The 18,439-nt window shown below is 46.9% G+C and overlaps 1 protein-coding gene and 1 long non-coding RNA gene across 4 annotated transcripts in view; one reads left to right on the top strand and one right to left on the bottom strand.

Annotated features, from left to right (window-relative positions):
• Window positions 1-18,439, bottom strand: part of tnfsf10l (TNF superfamily member 10, like) — a 319,815-nt gene that overhangs the window by 267,818 nt on the left and 33,558 nt on the right. Inside the window, exons 3-7 of one of the 2 annotated variants that reach the window (XR_012926833.1) lie at window positions 8,870-8,906; window positions 8,648-8,752; window positions 5,019-5,173; window positions 4,313-4,423; window positions 3,462-3,711 (exon numbers count right to left, since the gene is read on the bottom strand). Coding sequence is in view for 1 of the 2 variants with exons in the window: in XM_076028048.1 (XP_075884163.1) it covers window positions 3,526-3,711; window positions 4,313-4,423; window positions 5,019-5,173; window positions 8,648-8,752; window positions 8,870-8,906 (594 nt within the window). In the remaining variant the exon portion in view is untranslated. Of the gene's footprint in view, window positions 1-444; window positions 3,712-4,312; window positions 4,424-5,018; window positions 5,174-8,647; window positions 8,753-8,869; window positions 8,907-18,439 lie in introns of those variants that run through there. The other variant, XM_076028048.1, reaches the window with a different exon arrangement.
• Window positions 3,314-9,874, top strand: LOC142889359 (uncharacterized). 2 transcript variants are annotated; one of them, XR_012926835.1, is made up of 3 exons: window positions 3,314-3,422; window positions 3,530-3,736; window positions 9,677-9,874. It is a non-coding gene; the product is annotated as an uncharacterized LOC142889359 (long non-coding RNA). The 2 variants fall into 2 exon arrangements; XR_012926834.1 differs by lacking the exon at window positions 9,677-9,874 and adding an exon at window positions 8,830-9,014.

Here is an 18,439-nt window from a genome sequence, read left to right as displayed (position 1 = left end):
TCGAAATTTTAGAAATATCGCTTCTATTTCGTGGAAAACTGTCATGGAAACGCAGCTACTGATGCTTCTACGGCCGTTGCTGCCATTAGCATTGTTAGCATGTACGAGCATGTGCCATTAAACTGTGTTTTCTCGCCTGCGGGCACAGAAACGGTGACTGCACCGGCTTGTCTGTAAGTGTTTGTGCAATGATTTTACCACTGAGTCACTTGAAATGACTCAGTGGTAAAACTGGGTCACTTACTTTTCAAGTGAATTTGATTTCACATGAAAGGAGGCTCCTCTACGCAAGATATTCCTCGCTCTACAATTTCTATAGTGTAGAAATTTAATTTAAGGAGTCAGACTGGAGGTTTAAAAGAGGATCAGATCAGATTTTATACTTGCAATGTAAGCAACTTGAGCCGCTTGGCAGCAAAACATCACACTGTACGCTCACGCTGAGAAAGTTTATATACAAGTTTATTTTCTGAGCAACGACACATCTTCACAGCTACAAAACTGTTCAGTATAAAACACGCCAGCCGCACACATTCAATGCAAACATCCCCCCCCCCCCCCCCCCGCTGGCTTTTTCCAGGGATTCACGCCGTCACCTGTTACTGTCGCCACGACTGGAGCAGAGGGAGAAAAGTTTGACTCGTTCATCGGTTCTTCGGGGAGAATGGAGAGGATTTTGCTCAGTTTCCGCGTTGTGTTGAAGCTTTGGTTAAAGCTCGGAGGAAAACAGTGATGATGATTTTCTACCTTCAACAGAAACAAACAAACAAACAAACAAACAAAATCCATCTGCGTCTTGTCACAGAGTCTTCTGTGTTTGCTGGATTCACTGTTTGTTGAAGGCAATTTGTTCAACCCACATCGCGCAAGGGTTCCTTCTGCCATATAGGACGCTAACTGCTCGCATGTGTCCTCCTGTCTGTGTTCGTGAATCGTAAAGCAGTTTTGGAAAGTGCAGTGATGATGATGATTTTCTACCTTCAACAGAAACAAAAAACAAAATCCAAAATCTGTCTTTTTATTGCTATCCTGACACAATGCTGCACAAAGATATACGTGTCCGGGTGGACACAAGAAGGACGGGCTTTGCTTGATTAAACACACACACACACAAACACACACACACACCCATGTGCTCATGTACATTTGCTCAACCTTGTCTAAACCCTCCTGATTGATCGCTGAAGGCTCCCAGACGACACCGACAGGAGGGAGAAAGTTGTAGTGTGTGGATAATGCGTGCGTCTTTTTCTGTGTGTACATGTGGCTGTATGCATGCAAAAAGACAGCAGAGCAGAAGGTGCGCAGGGCCACTGTCGGACTTGTCAGCACGCAGTTTGTGTCTGTGAGTAGTTCATCTGTGGCTCCTTCCAAACGGCTCCTCTGTCGCATCTGCGTCTTGTTACAGACGTTTTCTGGATTCGCTGTTTGTTAAAGGCAATTTATTCAATTCACAAAACACAGTTGAGACGCTGGTGGTTGTGTAGAAGATCAACCGCCCATCGGACACAGGAACAGTGCTGATCTTGGGTGCCCTGGGGCCAAGTGCGTTGGACCGCTTATCCCATGTGTTGCTGTTTTTTTTTTAATGCATCAAACCAATAAATAAATGCATATTGTTTGGGAAGTGATTGGCAAACATTGTGAACGGCTCCAAACTCTTTGACTGGCCCACGCCATGCTAGGTCACCGCACTCGGCTTTGTTTTTTTGGGCAAAGCCGAGCTCACCACAGCGAGGTACAAACGTCTGCTTCTACTTTGGAGATCACTTCTTTTGAATGCAAATATTTGCTATTAAAATCTGCCATCGCCCATGGGTGAAGCATCCAGGGTCAGGGGAACTTAGCTTGGCACAACACTGGAGAACAAACATCCTGTGGTCCTTGCCATTGGTGCTAGGCTAACTACCGGATGAGTTGTAGCAAAGCGGCAAATTCAAACTCGCCTCAAATGCAAATAAATATATCTCCCAAAAAATATCAACATCATTTTATTTCATTTTAGTGTGCGCAGCTTTAAGCTGATTCTCATCTTTTGGTCAGGACTTTTTTTTTTGTTGCTGAATTTGCTCCCAATGTGCTCGATGTTGCTTGTGTTCAGGACAAAAATAAATCTCCGTCCAGACTATTCTTTGAAACAAAAGTTAAAGAAGAATACAGTGAGTTCATTTCAGCTCAAAATAAACCTCATGCCTAAAAGATGGCCGTTACAAAATGTCTTTCTCTCTGGAATTTGGTGAATGTGTGACTCGCTGAGCCGGACCTGGTGGCTCCATCGCCATCCTGACTCCCGACTGTCTGCAGACACTTGCAATGTCCAATGTGTTGGAGGAAAATGCTTCACCACAGGAGATACGAGGCGGACAAGACGGAGCCGATGTTTCACATGAAATGAAAGAAGGTGAAACAAGTTGATCAACAGACCAGTCTGCCGGCATGCTTCCCTCAGCCTCCTTTTTTTTTATCTTCTGCTGCTCCTCTCATTGTTGTTTGGCATGTGTGGTATTTCTTCCTCTCCTTCCTCTCGGCCCGCTTTTATTTTCGTTTCGTCTCCGACGGCTCCCTTTGCTTGAAAGGCACAGTGTAACAATTCATAGTCTTTCATTGGTTTGACTGCATCCAGGACGGGGACTTGGTTCATTCCCATCATCCTCTAAAAGTTGCAATAAAATCCAGAGTTCTATCTTTGTGGCGAAAACAAACAACAAAAAACAAACACAAAAAAAAAAAAAAAAAAAAAAAAAAAAAACATGTATTGAAGTCCATCGTAAAATACAAATGAATTATCCACCACAGCTCGTTGCATAAATCTCACTGGTTGCCATTCATATTTATAGTATTTCTTGGCACGCCTCAAAGGAGAATTTCTGTTCCACTTCTTTTTTCTTTGCTTTGGTTTGATCACTTTCTTCTGTTTCTGTTTGTGGGTCCATATATATATATATATGTGTGTGTGTGTGTGTGTGTACGTGTAAAATGTGTGTATGTGTACATTCATCCGTCTGGAATCCAACTCCGAGGCTCTGATTGCTTCCTACACAAAGGCATTTAGTTTGCTTGGATCTCTTCTGTGACAGCAGGGTGTTGAGCTGGTTGGGGGTTGGTTTGGGGGGGCTTCTCTCAATGTCTAATTTTTTTGACTTTTGTTCACCTTGCTCTTCAGGACGGAAAAGCAATTTCCCTTCACCCAAAAAGAAAATCAACAGGGACTCGCTTCTGCTCACATTTCTCAAGTGATTGCACATGAATATACGTTGCTCTCCTCTCAGTGGTTTGTGGTCCCGCGGGCGAGAGAGAGAGAGAGAGAGAGAGAGAGAGAGAGAGAGAGAGAGAGTTTGGAGGAGGAATCTGCTCTGTCGTCCCTTTCCGAGCCGCCCGTCGCTCGAGCCACGCCTTCCACGCACCTGTCCGAGCCGACGCAGGTGATCCGAGATCACGCGTCGACTTAAATGTCCATGAACCAACGCCGCCACCACTTGTCTCGACCCCCCGCCCATCTCTCCATCTGGTCCCTCCCTCTGCCTCTCAGAGGTCCAGGCGGAAGGCGCCAAAGTAGCTGGAGGAGTCGTCGGCGTTGACCATGGTCGGCGAGGAGACGGAGACGAAGAGCTCGTCGCCGGCTCGCAGCTCGAACAGCCCCCCCTGGTAGACGGAGTGGAGGGCGTACTCGGCGTCAGGGGCCCAGCACTTTGTCCCCACCCCCTTCAGGAGCTGCAAAGGGGGCAACAAAGTCCGGGTGAGGAGGGAGCGACACGTCAGCAGGGTGAGACTGGCTGCAAACACGGGGCTAAGTACATGAGACGTGAGCAGAGCGTCGGTCAAAGGTTTATATTCAATGACCCATTTCTGCACTGAGCCCCGCTATAATCAGCTTCATCAAATGACGACCTTAAATGCTCTGCCATTATTATTAGCGCACGAAAGTCCGTCAAGATGTGCCGAGCGAGTATGGGAACATTTTAGTGTTGCGTGAAAAAAAGTTTGCAACGTCTAATTCAAAGTGAGTGAGAGAATTCCAAGTATGCGTCAACACAAAACGTCGGCTGTTTCAAAAAGCCTGAAATGCAAACCAGGATGTGTTGTCGACTCTTTTATTGTTTATGACACACAGCTAAGTGTGATTATACTAAACTTTGTTTTAGAAATATTTATATGTTTTTTCTTTTTTTTTACATAATCTCTAAAATCCCATTGAATCAGACATTCCAGTAGATTCTGTCATGAACGGAGGTCAATGCGCAAATGGGTTGGTGACCCCCAAAATTGTTAAAAACGCTAGAGTTCATTCACAGAGACACAATGGATGAGGCACCTGTATGGGACTGGGGTAGGAGGTTTTCTTGTAGACGCACTGCACCAGCTGATGGCTGACACTGCGCTGGTCTCCGTCGCTGGCCGCTGGGGACGGATAACGGAAGTAGACCTGGACGCAGGAAAAGAGCAGGACGTGAGTTTAAAGCAGCACGCAGGAGGCCGAGAAAGGGGAACGTTCGTCGGCTTTTTTTTTTTTAGGATCTTTGATTCATCAACCGATGAGGAATTCGACAGAAGGTGTTCCAGGTTCACGTGATTAGCTGAGTGAGACCTTTAGCCATGTGTTAGCTGCTCTGTTGGACCGCTCACATGTTTGGAAGGACAAGGAAGTCAGGGGGAGGAACACACACCTGGCCAGTTATCCTCGAACTGGTTACAGTGAGATGTCGATGCCCTTTGTGACATCAAAAGAGGCTAATTTTTAGAAAGGAATAATTCAGTTAAGAAAGAATTAAGATTTTTTCTTTTTTTTTTTTTTAAACGGTGAAGGAGAGACTCAATCTTCTCTGACAGGATGAAGAAACTGTGGAAGTCGGCATCAATACAATTAAGATCAATGTACATTAATGCCAGTGCTGCCATCTATCTGCAAGTCATAAAGTGTTGCAGGTCTTCCCTCCAGTTGAGACAGCAGTGTTGCCTCCCATCACTGGCACGATGAAGAACCGTCCCCCAGTGACCGTCATTTCGTTCACTGCGCTCACCTGTGAGTACAGGTAGTACCGCCCGTCCTGCGGCACTCGCAGCTTCCCATTGGTCAGACTCATGTTGTGCAGGTGAGCCCCAAAGCTGTGATTGGTCCACGTCCTCACCACGTGTCGACAAGACTGGTGGAGGTCCTGCGTGGCGGTGGACGGCCCTGGTGGGGAGAGAGGACATTCATGAGCTTTTCCTTCACTGCTCTGACCCAGAGAGGTGAGAGGAGAGAGGAGAGAGGAGAGAGGAGAGGGGAGACAGGAGGGGAGAGGGGAGAGAGGAGAGAGGAGAGGGGAGAGGAGAGAGGAGAGAGGAGAGGGGAGACAGGAGGGGAGAGGGGAGGGAGGAGGAGAGAGTAGGGAGGAGGGAGGAGGGGGGGAGGGAGGAGAGAGGAGAGGAGGAGAGAGGAGAGAGGAGAGGGGAGAGGAGAGGGAGGAGGAGAGAGTAGGGAGGAGGGAGGAGGGGGGAGGGAGGAGAGAGGAGGAGAGGAGAGAGGAGAGAGGAGGAGAGAGAAAAGAGAGGAGAGAGGAGGGGGGAGAGAGGAGAGAGGAGGAGGGAGGAGGGGAGAGGGGAGAGGGGAGAGGGGAGAGAAAAGAGAGGAGAGAGGAGGGGGGAGAGAGGAGGAGAGAGGAGAGAGGAGGAGGGAGGAGGGAGGAGGGAGGAGGGAGGAGGGGAGAGGAGGGAGGAGGGAGGAGGGGAGAGGGGAGAGAAAAGAGAGGAGAGAGGAGGGGGGAGAGAGGAGAGAGGAGGAGGGAGGAGGGGAGAGGGGAGAGGGGAGAGGGGAGAGAAAAGAGAGGAGAGAGGAGGGGGGAGAGAGGAGGAGAGAGGAGGGAGGAGGGAGGAGGGAGGAGGGGAGAGAAAAGAGAGGAGAGAGGAGGGGGGAGAGAGGAGAGAGGAGGAGGGAGGAGGGGAGAGGGGAGAGGGGAGAGGGGAGAGAAAAGAGAGGAGAGAGGAGGGGGGAGAGAGGAGAGAGGAGGAGGGAGGAGGGAGGAGGGAGGAGGGGAGAGAAAAGAGAGGAGAGAGGAGGGGGGAGAGAGGAGAGAGGAGGAGGGAGGAGGGGAGAGGGGAGAGGGGAGAGGGGAGAGAAAAGAGAGGAGAGAGGAGGGGGGAGAGAGGAGGAGAGAGGAGAGAGGAGGAGGGAGGAGGGAGGAGGGAGGAGGGAGGAGGGGAGAGGGGAGAGGGGAGAGGGGAGAGAAAAGAGAGGAGAGAGGAGGGGGGAGAGAGGAGGAGAGAGGAGGGAGGAGGGAGGAGGGGAGAGGGGAGAGAAAAGAGAGGAGAGAGGAGGGGGGAGAGAGGAGAGAGGAGGGAGGAGGGAGGAGGGGAGAGGGGAGAGAAAAGAGAGGAGAGAGGAGGGGGGGGAGAGGAGAGAGGAGGAGAGGAGAGAGGAGGAGAGGAGGAGAGAGGAGAGAGGAGGGGGGGAGGGAGGAGAGAGGAGGGAGGAGAGGGGAGACAGGAGGGGAGAGGGGAGGGAGGAGGAGAGAGTAGGGAGGAGGGAGGAGGGGGGGAGGGAGGAGAGGGGAGAGGGGAGGAGAGAGGAGAGAGGAGGGGGGGAGGAGAGAGGAGGAGAGAGGAGGGGGGAGGGAGGAGAGAGGAGGGAGGAGGGAGAGGGGAGAGAAGAGAGAGGAGGGGGGAGAGAAAAGAGAGGAGAGAGAGGAGAGGGAGGAGGAGAGGAGAGAGAGGAGAGAGAGAGGAGAGAGGAGAGAGGAGAGAGGAGGGAGGAGGGTGGAGGAGAGAGGAGAGAGGGGAGAGAGGAGGGAGGAGGGAGGAGAGAGGAGAGAGGAGGGGGAGAGAAAAGAGAGGAGAGGGGAGAGGGGAGAGAGAGGAGAGAGAGAGAGGAGGAGGGAGGAAGGGAAGTCTTTCAGGAAAAGATTGGAAGGCGGACGAACCTTCTGCGTATTCAAAACCTCACATTTGGTTTCTGCAGGTTGAGGCAACAGGTGATGACTTTCAACATTCACCCGAGAGTTCAGTTAAACTCTTGTCACAGTCAGTCGCTAATCTATTTGAATTCTCTTGTCATTGTCCTTGAACTGCACCTAAAGTGGTGTATTCTCACTGTGTAGTCACCTACACAACAAACACATAAAAGTCACCCACAGGGGCAACGCACTGTCAGAGCATCAGGCAGTAATAAGTAGAAGATTAAGAATAAAATGCAAAGTTCAGGTGCCGTAATATTAGAAATAATCACCATAATAAACTGATATCTAAGAGTTCTGTCAATGAAAAACTCCACTGGTTGATTTTTAAATTCTCAGACCGACTGCAAGCATTTAGGATACACACTGGCGGCAGAAATCATTCACTTCCTGCTTAATGGCTTATACATTTTATTTTTTTATGTTTTTTTTTTCTTTTCTTCTGTGGCACCGACGCGGGCGGACCAACAAGTACAACAGGATAAGTGCGGGATAGATGCTTTTTGGTTGTGGGCCAGCCAGCCACTGCCCCTGGCCACTGGCTAATGACCGGCAGCTTTCCTTCCACATTCAACGAGCTTCTCTTCCTCTTCCTGCAGCGTGAAGCCAACTGCTGACTGTTTGACTATTGTGTAAAAAACACAGATAACACAGCAGCCTGCTTCTTTTGTTTTGAAAACCTACTGTGGACATATTTCTTCTGCCGTGTGTTTGTTTGTGTGCGTGTGCTCGCTCGCTCGCTCGCGCCCCCCCCCCCCCCCCTCGTGTTATAGCTGCTTCTTTGTAACAATTAAACAAGTTTTGTGTAGCAGTGATTAGCGCCGCGTTGGCACGCAGGCTATCATTTCCCGTCTTGCGTTAGATTAGGGCTTTATTAGAATACAATCGCCAAGGTCAATCATCAGTCTACTTCCTTATGAGAAATCCTGGCAGGATCGCAAGTCCGCGCCCTCGCCGACAACATGCACACACGCGCACACATACCAGTCGCACACACGGAGGACAGACTTTGTGTCGGTGGAAAAACATGAGGCAACGGTCACTGGAGGGTGAACTCCCAGCCTGCAGAAACAATATGACCGTCTAGATAACAAGCACACACACACATACACATGCACACAATTGCACACAGGCCTCAGGCTCTATTGGTGAGACAGTCTGATAATAAGATGTTGAACATTTTTCAAAAGCTTTGCCCAAAATTGACGTCACGTTGGTCAGACGCTGATACGCCCAAATCTCTTCCTCTGACAAATTCGCGAGCTGCAGGATCTCTCTGTCCGTGCGCTGCGTGCATCGTGTTTAGGTGTGTGTGATGTCACTCTCTGAGTGGTTCGTGCTGGACGAGCTCCTCTGCCAAAAGAGCAAAATTGACAGGAATCTGGGAGAAACAAATGAGCGATTGGAGAAAGAAAAAAAAAAAAAAAGTATCATAATTGAAATTATACATGTGAAATGATCATAAGCAGCCTGGTAGATGTTTTTGTTGCGTAATCTTGTTCTAAACGATGGAAAGTGTTTGGAAGCTATTTGCTGTCTGAGTATTTAACTGAGGACTGAAAACACAGTGGGACCAAATTCATGGTTTTCCAGATCATCTCTGCCTGCCTGCATCCTGGTTGGTTTGATCAGAGCAGACACACACACACACACACACACACACACACACACACACACACACACACACACACACACCTCATAGTCTTTAATAGTCTCACCTTGGGAGTTTGTGTCTCTGAGGGTCAAATGTGCGGAAGGCCTCTGGGTCACCGAGGTCAACTTTGACCCTGATGCGTTGAAGGTGCGAGGCATGGTTCTCGCCTCTGAGGGGAAACAGGAAGTGCAAAGACGAGTCAGTTTTTTGTTTTTTTTTGTTTCCATCTATTTTTCCATTGGTCAGAGTGCTTGCGTGCGGTGGTGTGGATTGGCAGGAAACTCACCGATGAAGCTCTGCTTGGAGATGATGTTCTCCGTCACCTGAAGGAAACAAGGAAGTGACTGCGTTCAGAAACAGGGAAGTTTGCTTGTTAAATAATCATTTCAGGGAAAATCAATGTTGTAATTGACTTTTCTGACTGTAACAATGGGGAAAAAAAAGTATTTATAATGGCAGCTGTGCTCCAATAAATCTGGATTCTAGTTTTTTATTTTGTTTAAATATTTTTTTTTAATGTTATTCCTATTCTCAGTATTGTTGATGTTATTCTTCCTATTGTCTTTATATTATTTTTTTTAACACATTTAATTCATGAATAAACGGAAACAAAATGTATTTTCATCTTTCTGTTGGTCTCTCTATTTATTTGATGATGATTTGACACGATCTGAGCTTTCTGAAACAAAACTCTGTGAAAACATGCGCGACACCACACGCTCTCCCCTGTCTCATTCATTTCTGCCAAATATCGCCAGAAGAATGGCGCAGGAAATATTTCCAGCGAACAATATATTTCCTGAATTAAGAAAGTGAAGCTCACACATAAATAATTTAGCGTTGCGTGTCTCAACCGTCGGCAGAGCTTTCGGTGCCAGAGACAACACGGATCAAACGCGCAAACGGCAAATATTTCACAGAGTGTTCCGTCGAGGTCTGAGGACGGGCGGTCCTCCTCGCCTGCCTCCTCGCATCATCGCGCTCGTAAACATGCAGCGTCGTCTTCTTTTCTTCTCGGCTGCAAAAGGCTAAAAGTTCTGCCTTTGTTTGCTTTTTTTTTCTTTTTTTTTTATCCCCTCCTACTCTGTGTCAGGCCCAGCAGGAGCCCTCTGTCATCCAGATGTAAAGATGAGAGCCTGCGCACAGATGCCTCCTCTCACTCCCACAACCAACGAGAACTTCTTATACACTCACATGTGAACGATTCCTGCGCCGTAAGTCATTTTTCTAATCACACATGTTCATATGTTCGAATGCACCAAAGGAATGCACTTTCAAATTTTGCTGTACTCCTGTATAATAATTCTATTCCGGATGGCCTCTGTCCTACTTGCACCGGTGAAACCGCTTTCAAAATGAATTAGCCCAGAACCTCGAACAGATCTTAAAACACAACAACTCTCTGTTTTCTTGACAAATTGCTCAATTTCCACAACAACTCTGAAAAGTGGAGCAAGCAGAAGAACCAAAGGCCGGACTTTCTGAGTTCCTTCTTTAACAAGCTAGAGAGACATATTATTAGTAAGGGGACCTGTGATCACTCATCCATTCACGAGTCCTCATCATCCTTTCTGTTCCTCTAATATGTGCTGAACCTTTAACTCTGCCACATTCTCACCTTTAGCCGTACAGTCACTTTAAATCAACTGTTAGCAGTCTTGCGGTGGGCCTGCGGGTCCCCTGAAGCCAGGCACCGAGGCCCCTGTGCTATACATTCCTCTAATTCATTTGCAGAGATGCCTCAAAATGCTAAATATGATTCATTTCCCTGCTGTTTCTGGTGGTCATGTAGCTATTAGACCGCTGTTATTCTTGGCAGCTGGCCCCTTTACTTTTTCTCTCTCTTTTTTTTTTTTTTTTGCAAAACACACTCAGCCACTCAGCGGGCCCTGAAAATTTAACATGATCACTCTGGGGTTTGGCCGCGTGTGTGTGTGTGTGTGTGTGTGTGTGTGAATGGCAGACATGCCCACTATCCATTCACTTGGATAAACCCAAAACAGTCACAGGAGGGGAACCTAATATAGCGAAGGCCCGGCCCGCCATGTCGACTTTGGGGTCGTAACGTTAAAAAAAAAAAAAAAGAGGCACACGCACATCCACACCGACTCCAAGAGAGAGGACAAATTGCCAACAGATTTTCTCCCCTGTGCGCTGCTGCAGTGGAACAAAAAGAGTTAAAGGGAGAAAAAAAAAAGTGGGGCAGCAGCCCTGCTGAGGGGCTTGGAGCAGTGTGGTGGGCCTCAGGGCCCCTGCCTCCTGGTCTCCACAGCAGGGTGTTTTCAATAGAGCTCCCAGTTCAGCACGTCTGCAGCATTTAGCAGTTAAAGGCACACTTGGGAACCACCTAAATGGCTGCGGACTGAAATCAGCGGTAAAAGGGCTGCATGCATAATTTATGTCCCAAACAGTGGTCGCCTTTATAAATCAGCAAAGCGCGCTCAAAGGTGGAGCGCCACAGTCGTGTCGAGTTCTACACCATTTGCTGGTGTTTTCCGAGCCGCTACTGGTTGCACCTGGTTCGCACGTGGGATCTAATTTGTGTAGCTAGAAATGCATTACAAAAAAGCCTGCGAGGCGCCTCGTAAAGCACTCAGAGCCGAGCGAGAAGCCCCGACTGCAGCAGCGCAACCACGACAAACACTGGAACCTCGTGGCCGAGTTTGACAAAGAACCGCACACTACTGGTCACGTTTGTAGCAACTTGGAAATAATAACAGCGTCTTCACAACATCCTGCAAACACATCCTGCAAACACTGAGCATGTGTGCCTTTATTTTGAAGTCGATGGATTGAGTGAGAACAGCGTGCACCAGTGAAGTTATTGGTCTACTCGGCAAACCAGCAGCGCTTCCCTCCCAGAGGTTTGAGTCGGTCCTGACAGGCAGGTTTCTTACACAAGAGAACCTTCGATACCCATTTGGTTATTAGTCTTGGCCTCGCTGAGCAGCGAGTGGCGTTTGACCACAACAGAGGGAACTTGAGTCAATGTATCTTCTCCAGGGAAGTTCCACTTCTCATATTCCGTAAAGACGCTAAGGATTTCGGAACCGATCCCGTTTCTTTTCTAAAGGTGCGCTTCATTTCAAGACAAACGTTGAGGTTGTCAGGAGCAGGACTTCGACCTGCGCGGGCCTTTGAAGGAGCCGAGATGAGCCGCTGTCAAATGACTCCTGCGGCTTTGCTCGGGACTCATGTCTCATCGTATAATGAGACGCATTTTAGGTGATTGGTCTTGGTGGTTTGTGAATCATCAGTCACAAGATAACCGATGCTATTGAAAGGTGGTGGTGGTGGTGGTGGTGGTGGGTGGGAGGGCTTAGAAAGCAAGATGTAACGTGGTGACAGCAAGTACGAGTCTCTGGGAAGCATATAAATGCGACCCAGATGTGAAACAAAAGGGAGATTTTTGCACAAAAACTGTAGCTTGTTGTGTTGTTCGTGTGTCCAGGCTGCGTTTCCCATTGTAAAACTCTGACGACTCCGTTGAACTCTGAGTGAGATAATGGGACAAGATGACGTCGGGCCTTTAAGTGCACTTTTGACCCAAAATAAGTCCCATATTTAGTTCTGGAAAGCAACCCTTTATGATGTCATATCTGATTCACTCACAATAAAATCCTCTTCCCAAAGTATGGGAGGTGCAACCAAGCCTGAGTTTCAGCAGCAGAAAGACGAAGCTCGGAGTCTTTCTTATTTTTTTTTTTACTAATTAACGTGTAAATCCTCAAAGTATTTTCAGTATTGGACTTTCAGCCACTCTCTTGATTGCCTATTGATGCGAGCCTGCACCTGGAATGTATTACTGACCACAGTTACAGCTCCAGCCTTCCAATCTTTCTCCAGTTAATCCACCATTAGATTTCCTCCTGCCATTCTCAAAGCACACACTATTGGAGCAAAACTCGCACTGACAGATTAATTGAGTCATTAGGGTCGCGACCCCTTCAATTGCTGGCACATTTTCTCTGCCTCCGGCTCAGCTTTTGGGGTTGGAAAGATCAATTCCAAATACTCGCAACAGTTACAGTGGATTTGGGTTTCAGAGGGAACCTCGACGAGGAGCAGAAGTACTGTTTCTACTTATAGATATAGAAGCGATAGACGCTTGCAGCCCTGCCTGGGCAAAGAGGTTAATCGATCCTCTCACCCCGCGCAGGTCGGAGAGGCCGATTCTTCCGTCAGGGAGTAAGTCAAGTTTATGTGTTTGCACGCTTCAGGCTTAACAAGCGCTTTAATGGCCGTCATGTGGCGAGCTGCCCTCTGTCCATTCTGAAGCGGGACCCCTTTGTTTTCAGTAAATCAGCACGCGGACCTTCTGATGTGACAAGCCCTAAAGTTAAAGTTCACCAACCCCCAGTTTTACGTGCGCGTGTGGGCTCTTGTGACACCGTGGCGCTGATCGTGTGTGTTTCTGTCGCAGGTCAGTCTACAACAACACAGGCCCAAAAACTTCCCCAGCTGCAATAACAGCAATGACAGCAAATAAGACCCTGTAGCCTCCTTTGTCACTTATTCACCCCCCCCCCCCAAAGGCAGCGAGAGACAAAATCAGCACACATGCAGACGTTCAGGACAGAAAACCAGCCAGAGGAAGAAATAAGCTACTGTTACAACTTTTAAAAAAAAAAAAAAAAAAGAAAGGATAGAGAACACAATATGATTGCATAAGCAAAGCCAGAAAGACTGAGTGAGTTTTTAGCCCACTACATGCCTCTGGTTCCAGCCGCGGCTGCAGCTCAGACTGCAGTTAAACAGCAGGTGGTTTTGGGCTGGAACCAAACACAATGTGCTTTTGGATCAGCGGCCAAGCCTCCAATGGAGAGAAGTCATTAATGTGTGGAACGCTTGAGGGAATCTCCCAGTGCGTCTCAGTGCCTGATGAGTTACTCAAAACTGGATCTCAATGAGCGGCAAAGGCTGGATCAACACCTCAGACACCAGTCTGAATATTCTCTCTCTCATCTCATCTCATTGTCTGCCTAATAAAAGACCAAGACTACAGTAAGCTCACAAATATGCAGCTTTTCTTTTAACATCATTTGCATGCACAGCAGACACTGATTAAAGTGTGTTTTCTAAACAACAAGGTGTTTACATGCAGAGCAGCAGAGAAAAAAAAGAACTCCAGTAAGAGTCTATTATTGCGATTATGCAAGTAAGACTGGCCTGCTCCACTTGTGTGAGTGCAGTGTTTGCTCAGTGACGACCTCAGTCTGATAGATATGGGCATGAATTGCTGTTGGCGTCGACTTCTACTAACAACATGATCTTAACTGGGCTAGTAAATCCTTTAGGATGATTCCTATAGGATGTGATGAATCACGTGTTTAGTTTGGCACAGTTAAATCCGATGCCCCTCCTGACAACCCATGCATTTCTCCAGGCTTGGGAACCGACACTCTAAGAGCGCCCCCTTTAGGCTGCATTCTTGGTATCACCTGGCTGAGGATCGAATTGGGACCCTCAGTCTGAAGACAGATGCAGAGAAAAGATAAGTCAACTAAAATTGATGCTCACTGTCACTCACATCAACACAATGTTCTCGTGAACTCAGAATTCCAGAAAATATCTATGTTCTGAGGCTACATAGACACTATCAGATATGTGAATCATATTCAAATTATTTCCGAGAACTCTAATCTGTGCCAATGGAGAGGAAACCATCAGAATTGGCACCGTGTTGTGTTAAGTGTGCAGTCAAAATGTTTGCTGGCCGGGCAAGTGACACCAAAAGTTTCCATTCTTCCACGACCAACGTATTTCCGGATACAGAGAGCTCCTGTGACATTGAAAACCGAGTAGTTCAACTGAATCAAATCAGTCAAATGCAACCAAATATTTCAATGCTTGTTTCCTGGTTCTCATGACTGCGACTTGACCTTCTGCGTCTGTGGCTGATCTGATCTGCAATGTGTCACCCTGTACCCGTGGCAAAAGTTAAATCTAATCCAGACAAATGATTGACTCGATTGTTTGCAAAATCTTTAATTTACTTGATCTACATTTTTCAAACATATATTCATGAAAACAACATGCGATTCTGCACAGGGTGAAGGCACAAGCGGTGAACATGCAGGCAACAGAGGAGTATCAGTGAAGGGACGCAGACAGAAAAGAACGAGGGATGGAATGAGAGGAAGGACTGAGGGAGGAAAAGATGAGTGAAAGAGGGACAAGTATGCACATGAAGGAGTTTTTCTACTGCAGATTAGCAGAAGCTGCAACCCAATACTTTAATATGCGGCTCGCCTGACCCCTGACAGGCCTGGTCTTGAAGTGTGTGTGTGTGTGTGTGTGTGTGCACAAGCGGCTCTTGTATTAACCCCCTTTCTATCCAAAGAAATGTTTCTTTTTGCCCACACTGGGGAGCTGCTCTCAGCGCCCAGTGGATTATTAACCAGTAATCGACCTTTGTTTAAGGTCGATTACTGTGTTTGCTTGGACCAGAAGGAATGCCCACAAAGGTTTTCTGTTGTGTTATCGCTTTCGCCTGGGCCCAGCCGGAGGGATCACCTCTGTTTAGGAATATGAAATCCCTCATTCTGGCGAGCAGGTACCAGGATTATGTCGGGCTCTCTGGATCTTTATCTTACATCTCGTGAAACACCTCCCCGCCAACATTCCCCTTTGTGTCTGTAATGACTTGGTTTTCTTTGTCACAATCTCCTTCCTGTTCCAAACATCCCCTGGGCCAGGCTAATAACTGATCCCTGGCGAGCTGAGCCCCGGGAAGAATTTCTCCCCAGGTGCTCCTGATAAGCATTTCAGGCATCATAATATACTCTATGGCCACGTCTGTGCAACATATGCAGCCAAATTCAGTTTTCCAATGGCTGAAAACCAAATCTTAACCCAGAGGCGTGCCATATAAAATGAAAAAGGGAGCGGGAGTTGGTGCTACCTGCTGGGATGCCATGGACGACCCTATGGGTCCAGCAGTAATGGGGATCCCCAGAAAATTCTATTAAACCTGCTTGCTTAAGATACTTTGTGTATGTGTGTGTGTGCTGGGGGTGGAGGGCTGGTGCCCAAGGGTACTTGTACGTCTAAGCTGTTAAAACCTTTCTGTGTCTTTATTAGTTCCAACTACAAGGGATGTCTGGCTGATAAAGTGGCATTTATATAAGAGTGAAACAAGAGCTTTGCAGCAGAAACAAGACAAGATTATTCACAATACAACCCAAGTTTTTCGGATTCCTCTTAAAGAGTCCCCATTCAAATGACCTCGTGGTTGCAGAATTACGATAGCACGTCTAGTTGTGTACTGTGGTTGTTGTCCATTTTACTAGATTTGCCAAACCTTTAACTAAAATGACTCTCATTTCTCTCTGTGCAAATAGCACAAGAACAATAGTTTAATTGATCATTCCTCACAAAATGACACCCTCTTCTATGCAAATAGGCCTCATTTGAAACAGCACCTCATCCACTAAGACTTTGCGCCGACTTCCACACGTAGCTTGACAGGCGTAAACAGCGGCATCCAAAACCAGGCGCTGTTACTGGCGTCAGAGCGACTCTCTCCTCTCTGAAGAGCTGCGTGATGATGATAGCGTGATGTCAGAGAGATTCTTCACAACATCAGCACATCCATGTTTGGGACTACCGCAGAAACCTGGCAACACGATGAGGGCAAGAGGACCGACACAGGAAGTTTTTATTAGCAATCCATGACATTATTCCATTTCATACCAGTGGATCGTTTTTCAAAGGTATACGTTGGTTGTTGAATTGCATCAAACAACTAAAAATCTTAAACAACAGTCACAGGTAAATTGGCTCAACTGATTCATTGGGTTTTTAATGGTGGTTTTTCCCATTGTGGTTTTTCCTGACTCGGGTTGAGGGTAGATGGTGCTTTTAAAGTACACTTGAGTTTCAAGTTAAGAAGAATAGGTTGTCGGTACTTTGTTCAGGGACAACATGGAAACATCTACACCATACATGTAAAGTTGTGCAGTCATCTGACTGATTCAGGAATGGCTCGGCTGGTTTATCGGCGCACGGCAGCGAAAACAGGTTTTTTACGACAGGTAATGCACCAGTGGCCGCCTCGATGCCAGTCGCTGATAGCTGACCTGTTAGCTGTGGGAGTTTCCTGCCAGACAAATTGTGCACAGGCGAGGAAACAGTGATTTTAAACACACGAGAAAGGAAAGATGGATATCACGGTTCCCAACGGTCACTCAATCAGATGAGACATTTGCCTTATTAGCTCGTCTCTCCTCCTCTGTGTGCATTCAGTCAAGCCTTACTTTGCACATGTATTTACTCCTTGTTTGTTTTGTTCTCTTTGTGTTCTCTGCAAAACATGCTGAGCATCGAAGCTGAAAGGCCCAGTGTCTAACAGTTGGTAGCAACAAAAAGGTCAGAAAGCCTTCCGCAAATAAAGCAAATGTTAATCCATGTTTTCTGATGTCCCAGTTTATCGGACATATTTCTTAGATAAGCTGTGGGATAAATCACAAAACAAAACTACAACCACAACAAGTGGATCCACAGTCAAGGCTTATTTATTAGCTGCAAGCACTCCTCCTTGCAAGTTGGCCGTAATGAAAATATGCTTTCTTTGCTCTCTGTGAATGTTGTTCTTTTTTATGCCAGTCAACCATCAACACTCACAACATGGCTTTTGGTCTTGAGGAAACAAACAGCCTGAAACTAGGCCACACGTGCACCTCTTTTACGGCCTCTGCTCCAGAGGAACCACTTCGATTTTCTTTCCAACTAGCGAGCAAGGATGTCCAATCATAGACAGCGGGGCAGGCCGGCTTCAGTGTTATCGTTCGTATTTTTCACCTCCGACTTTTGTGTTGATCAAAAGGGCCAAAACACAACCATGAAAGTTGCTGTGATTGGCAGAAAGGCTGAGGCCATCCTGGGTGCTTCCAATACACAAACAGCCACTGGCTCCCATGACACCATCATACATTCACAATCACTCCTGTTGTTTCAGCAAGAACTTTGACCTTGTCAGTTGGCACTGGTGAGATTACAGGAATGATGTGTGAGACAAAACAAAGCCTTTTATAGGCCCATAGTGGGGGCAATAAGTGGTGGAGCGCGGGAAGGGGAGCTGGCTGCAGTGGCTGGCTGTGTGCCCGGGCATATGGTAAATAACGTTAGTCAGCTGAATGTGTTTGATTACAAGACTTGCACATCATGTGCAAAGTTTCCTCTAAAAATAGGTCTGGAAGTGTCCTCTCAACGGGGGAATTTAGGGGATTTTTATTCCGACTACAGTTTAACTTTTGTGAGTTCTTTTGTGGCGAGGACGTTTGAACAGAGACGGTTATTCATTGACCGTCCGCATCGTTTTAGTTTGAAATTCTAACATCTTGGCTTTAGTCGTCAGCTTCGATGGATTTGTGGTTCTGTGCCGCTTGGTACCAACCAATATGAAAAAGTTTGCCCCAATCATTCAAAAATAAATACAAAAGAACTAAGAAAAAGCTGACAATATGACGTAGATCCTTCAATTTCACAAAAAAAAAAAAAAAAATCTAAATGTCATTCATTCCATTCAGTGGCACCTCCCTAATGCCAACCAAAAAAACGTCACGTCATAGTGTTCCATGTGTTTTCACACAGAAAAGGGAAATAAGAAAAGTTTATCCTTTACTTAATTTTATTGCTCCATAAAAAAAAGTTTGGGAAATCAGTCCATTATGATGTCACAAAGGGCATGACACACCTGGACTGAGGATTTCCCCACCCCATGAGACGGTCTTGCAGAGAATGCCCAACATTACAGAGGTTGTTTTCTTAGGATCTGCAGATTGTTTTTGTTGCTCTGAAATCACAAACCAAGAGCTGAAATCTGTTGACATATGATACCTTTGAATATTTCAAT

The sequence above is a fragment of the Nelusetta ayraudi genome, unplaced genomic scaffold, assembly GCF_046127955.1.
Source record: "Nelusetta ayraudi isolate G7.1 ecotype Tasmania unplaced genomic scaffold, CSIRO-AGI_Nayr_v1 ptg000022l, whole genome shotgun sequence".
NCBI lineage: Eukaryota > Metazoa > Chordata > Actinopteri > Tetraodontiformes > Monacanthidae > Nelusetta > Nelusetta ayraudi.
The sequence above is the reverse complement of the archived record's forward strand: the minus strand, read 5'-3'. Positions and strand labels throughout refer to the sequence as shown.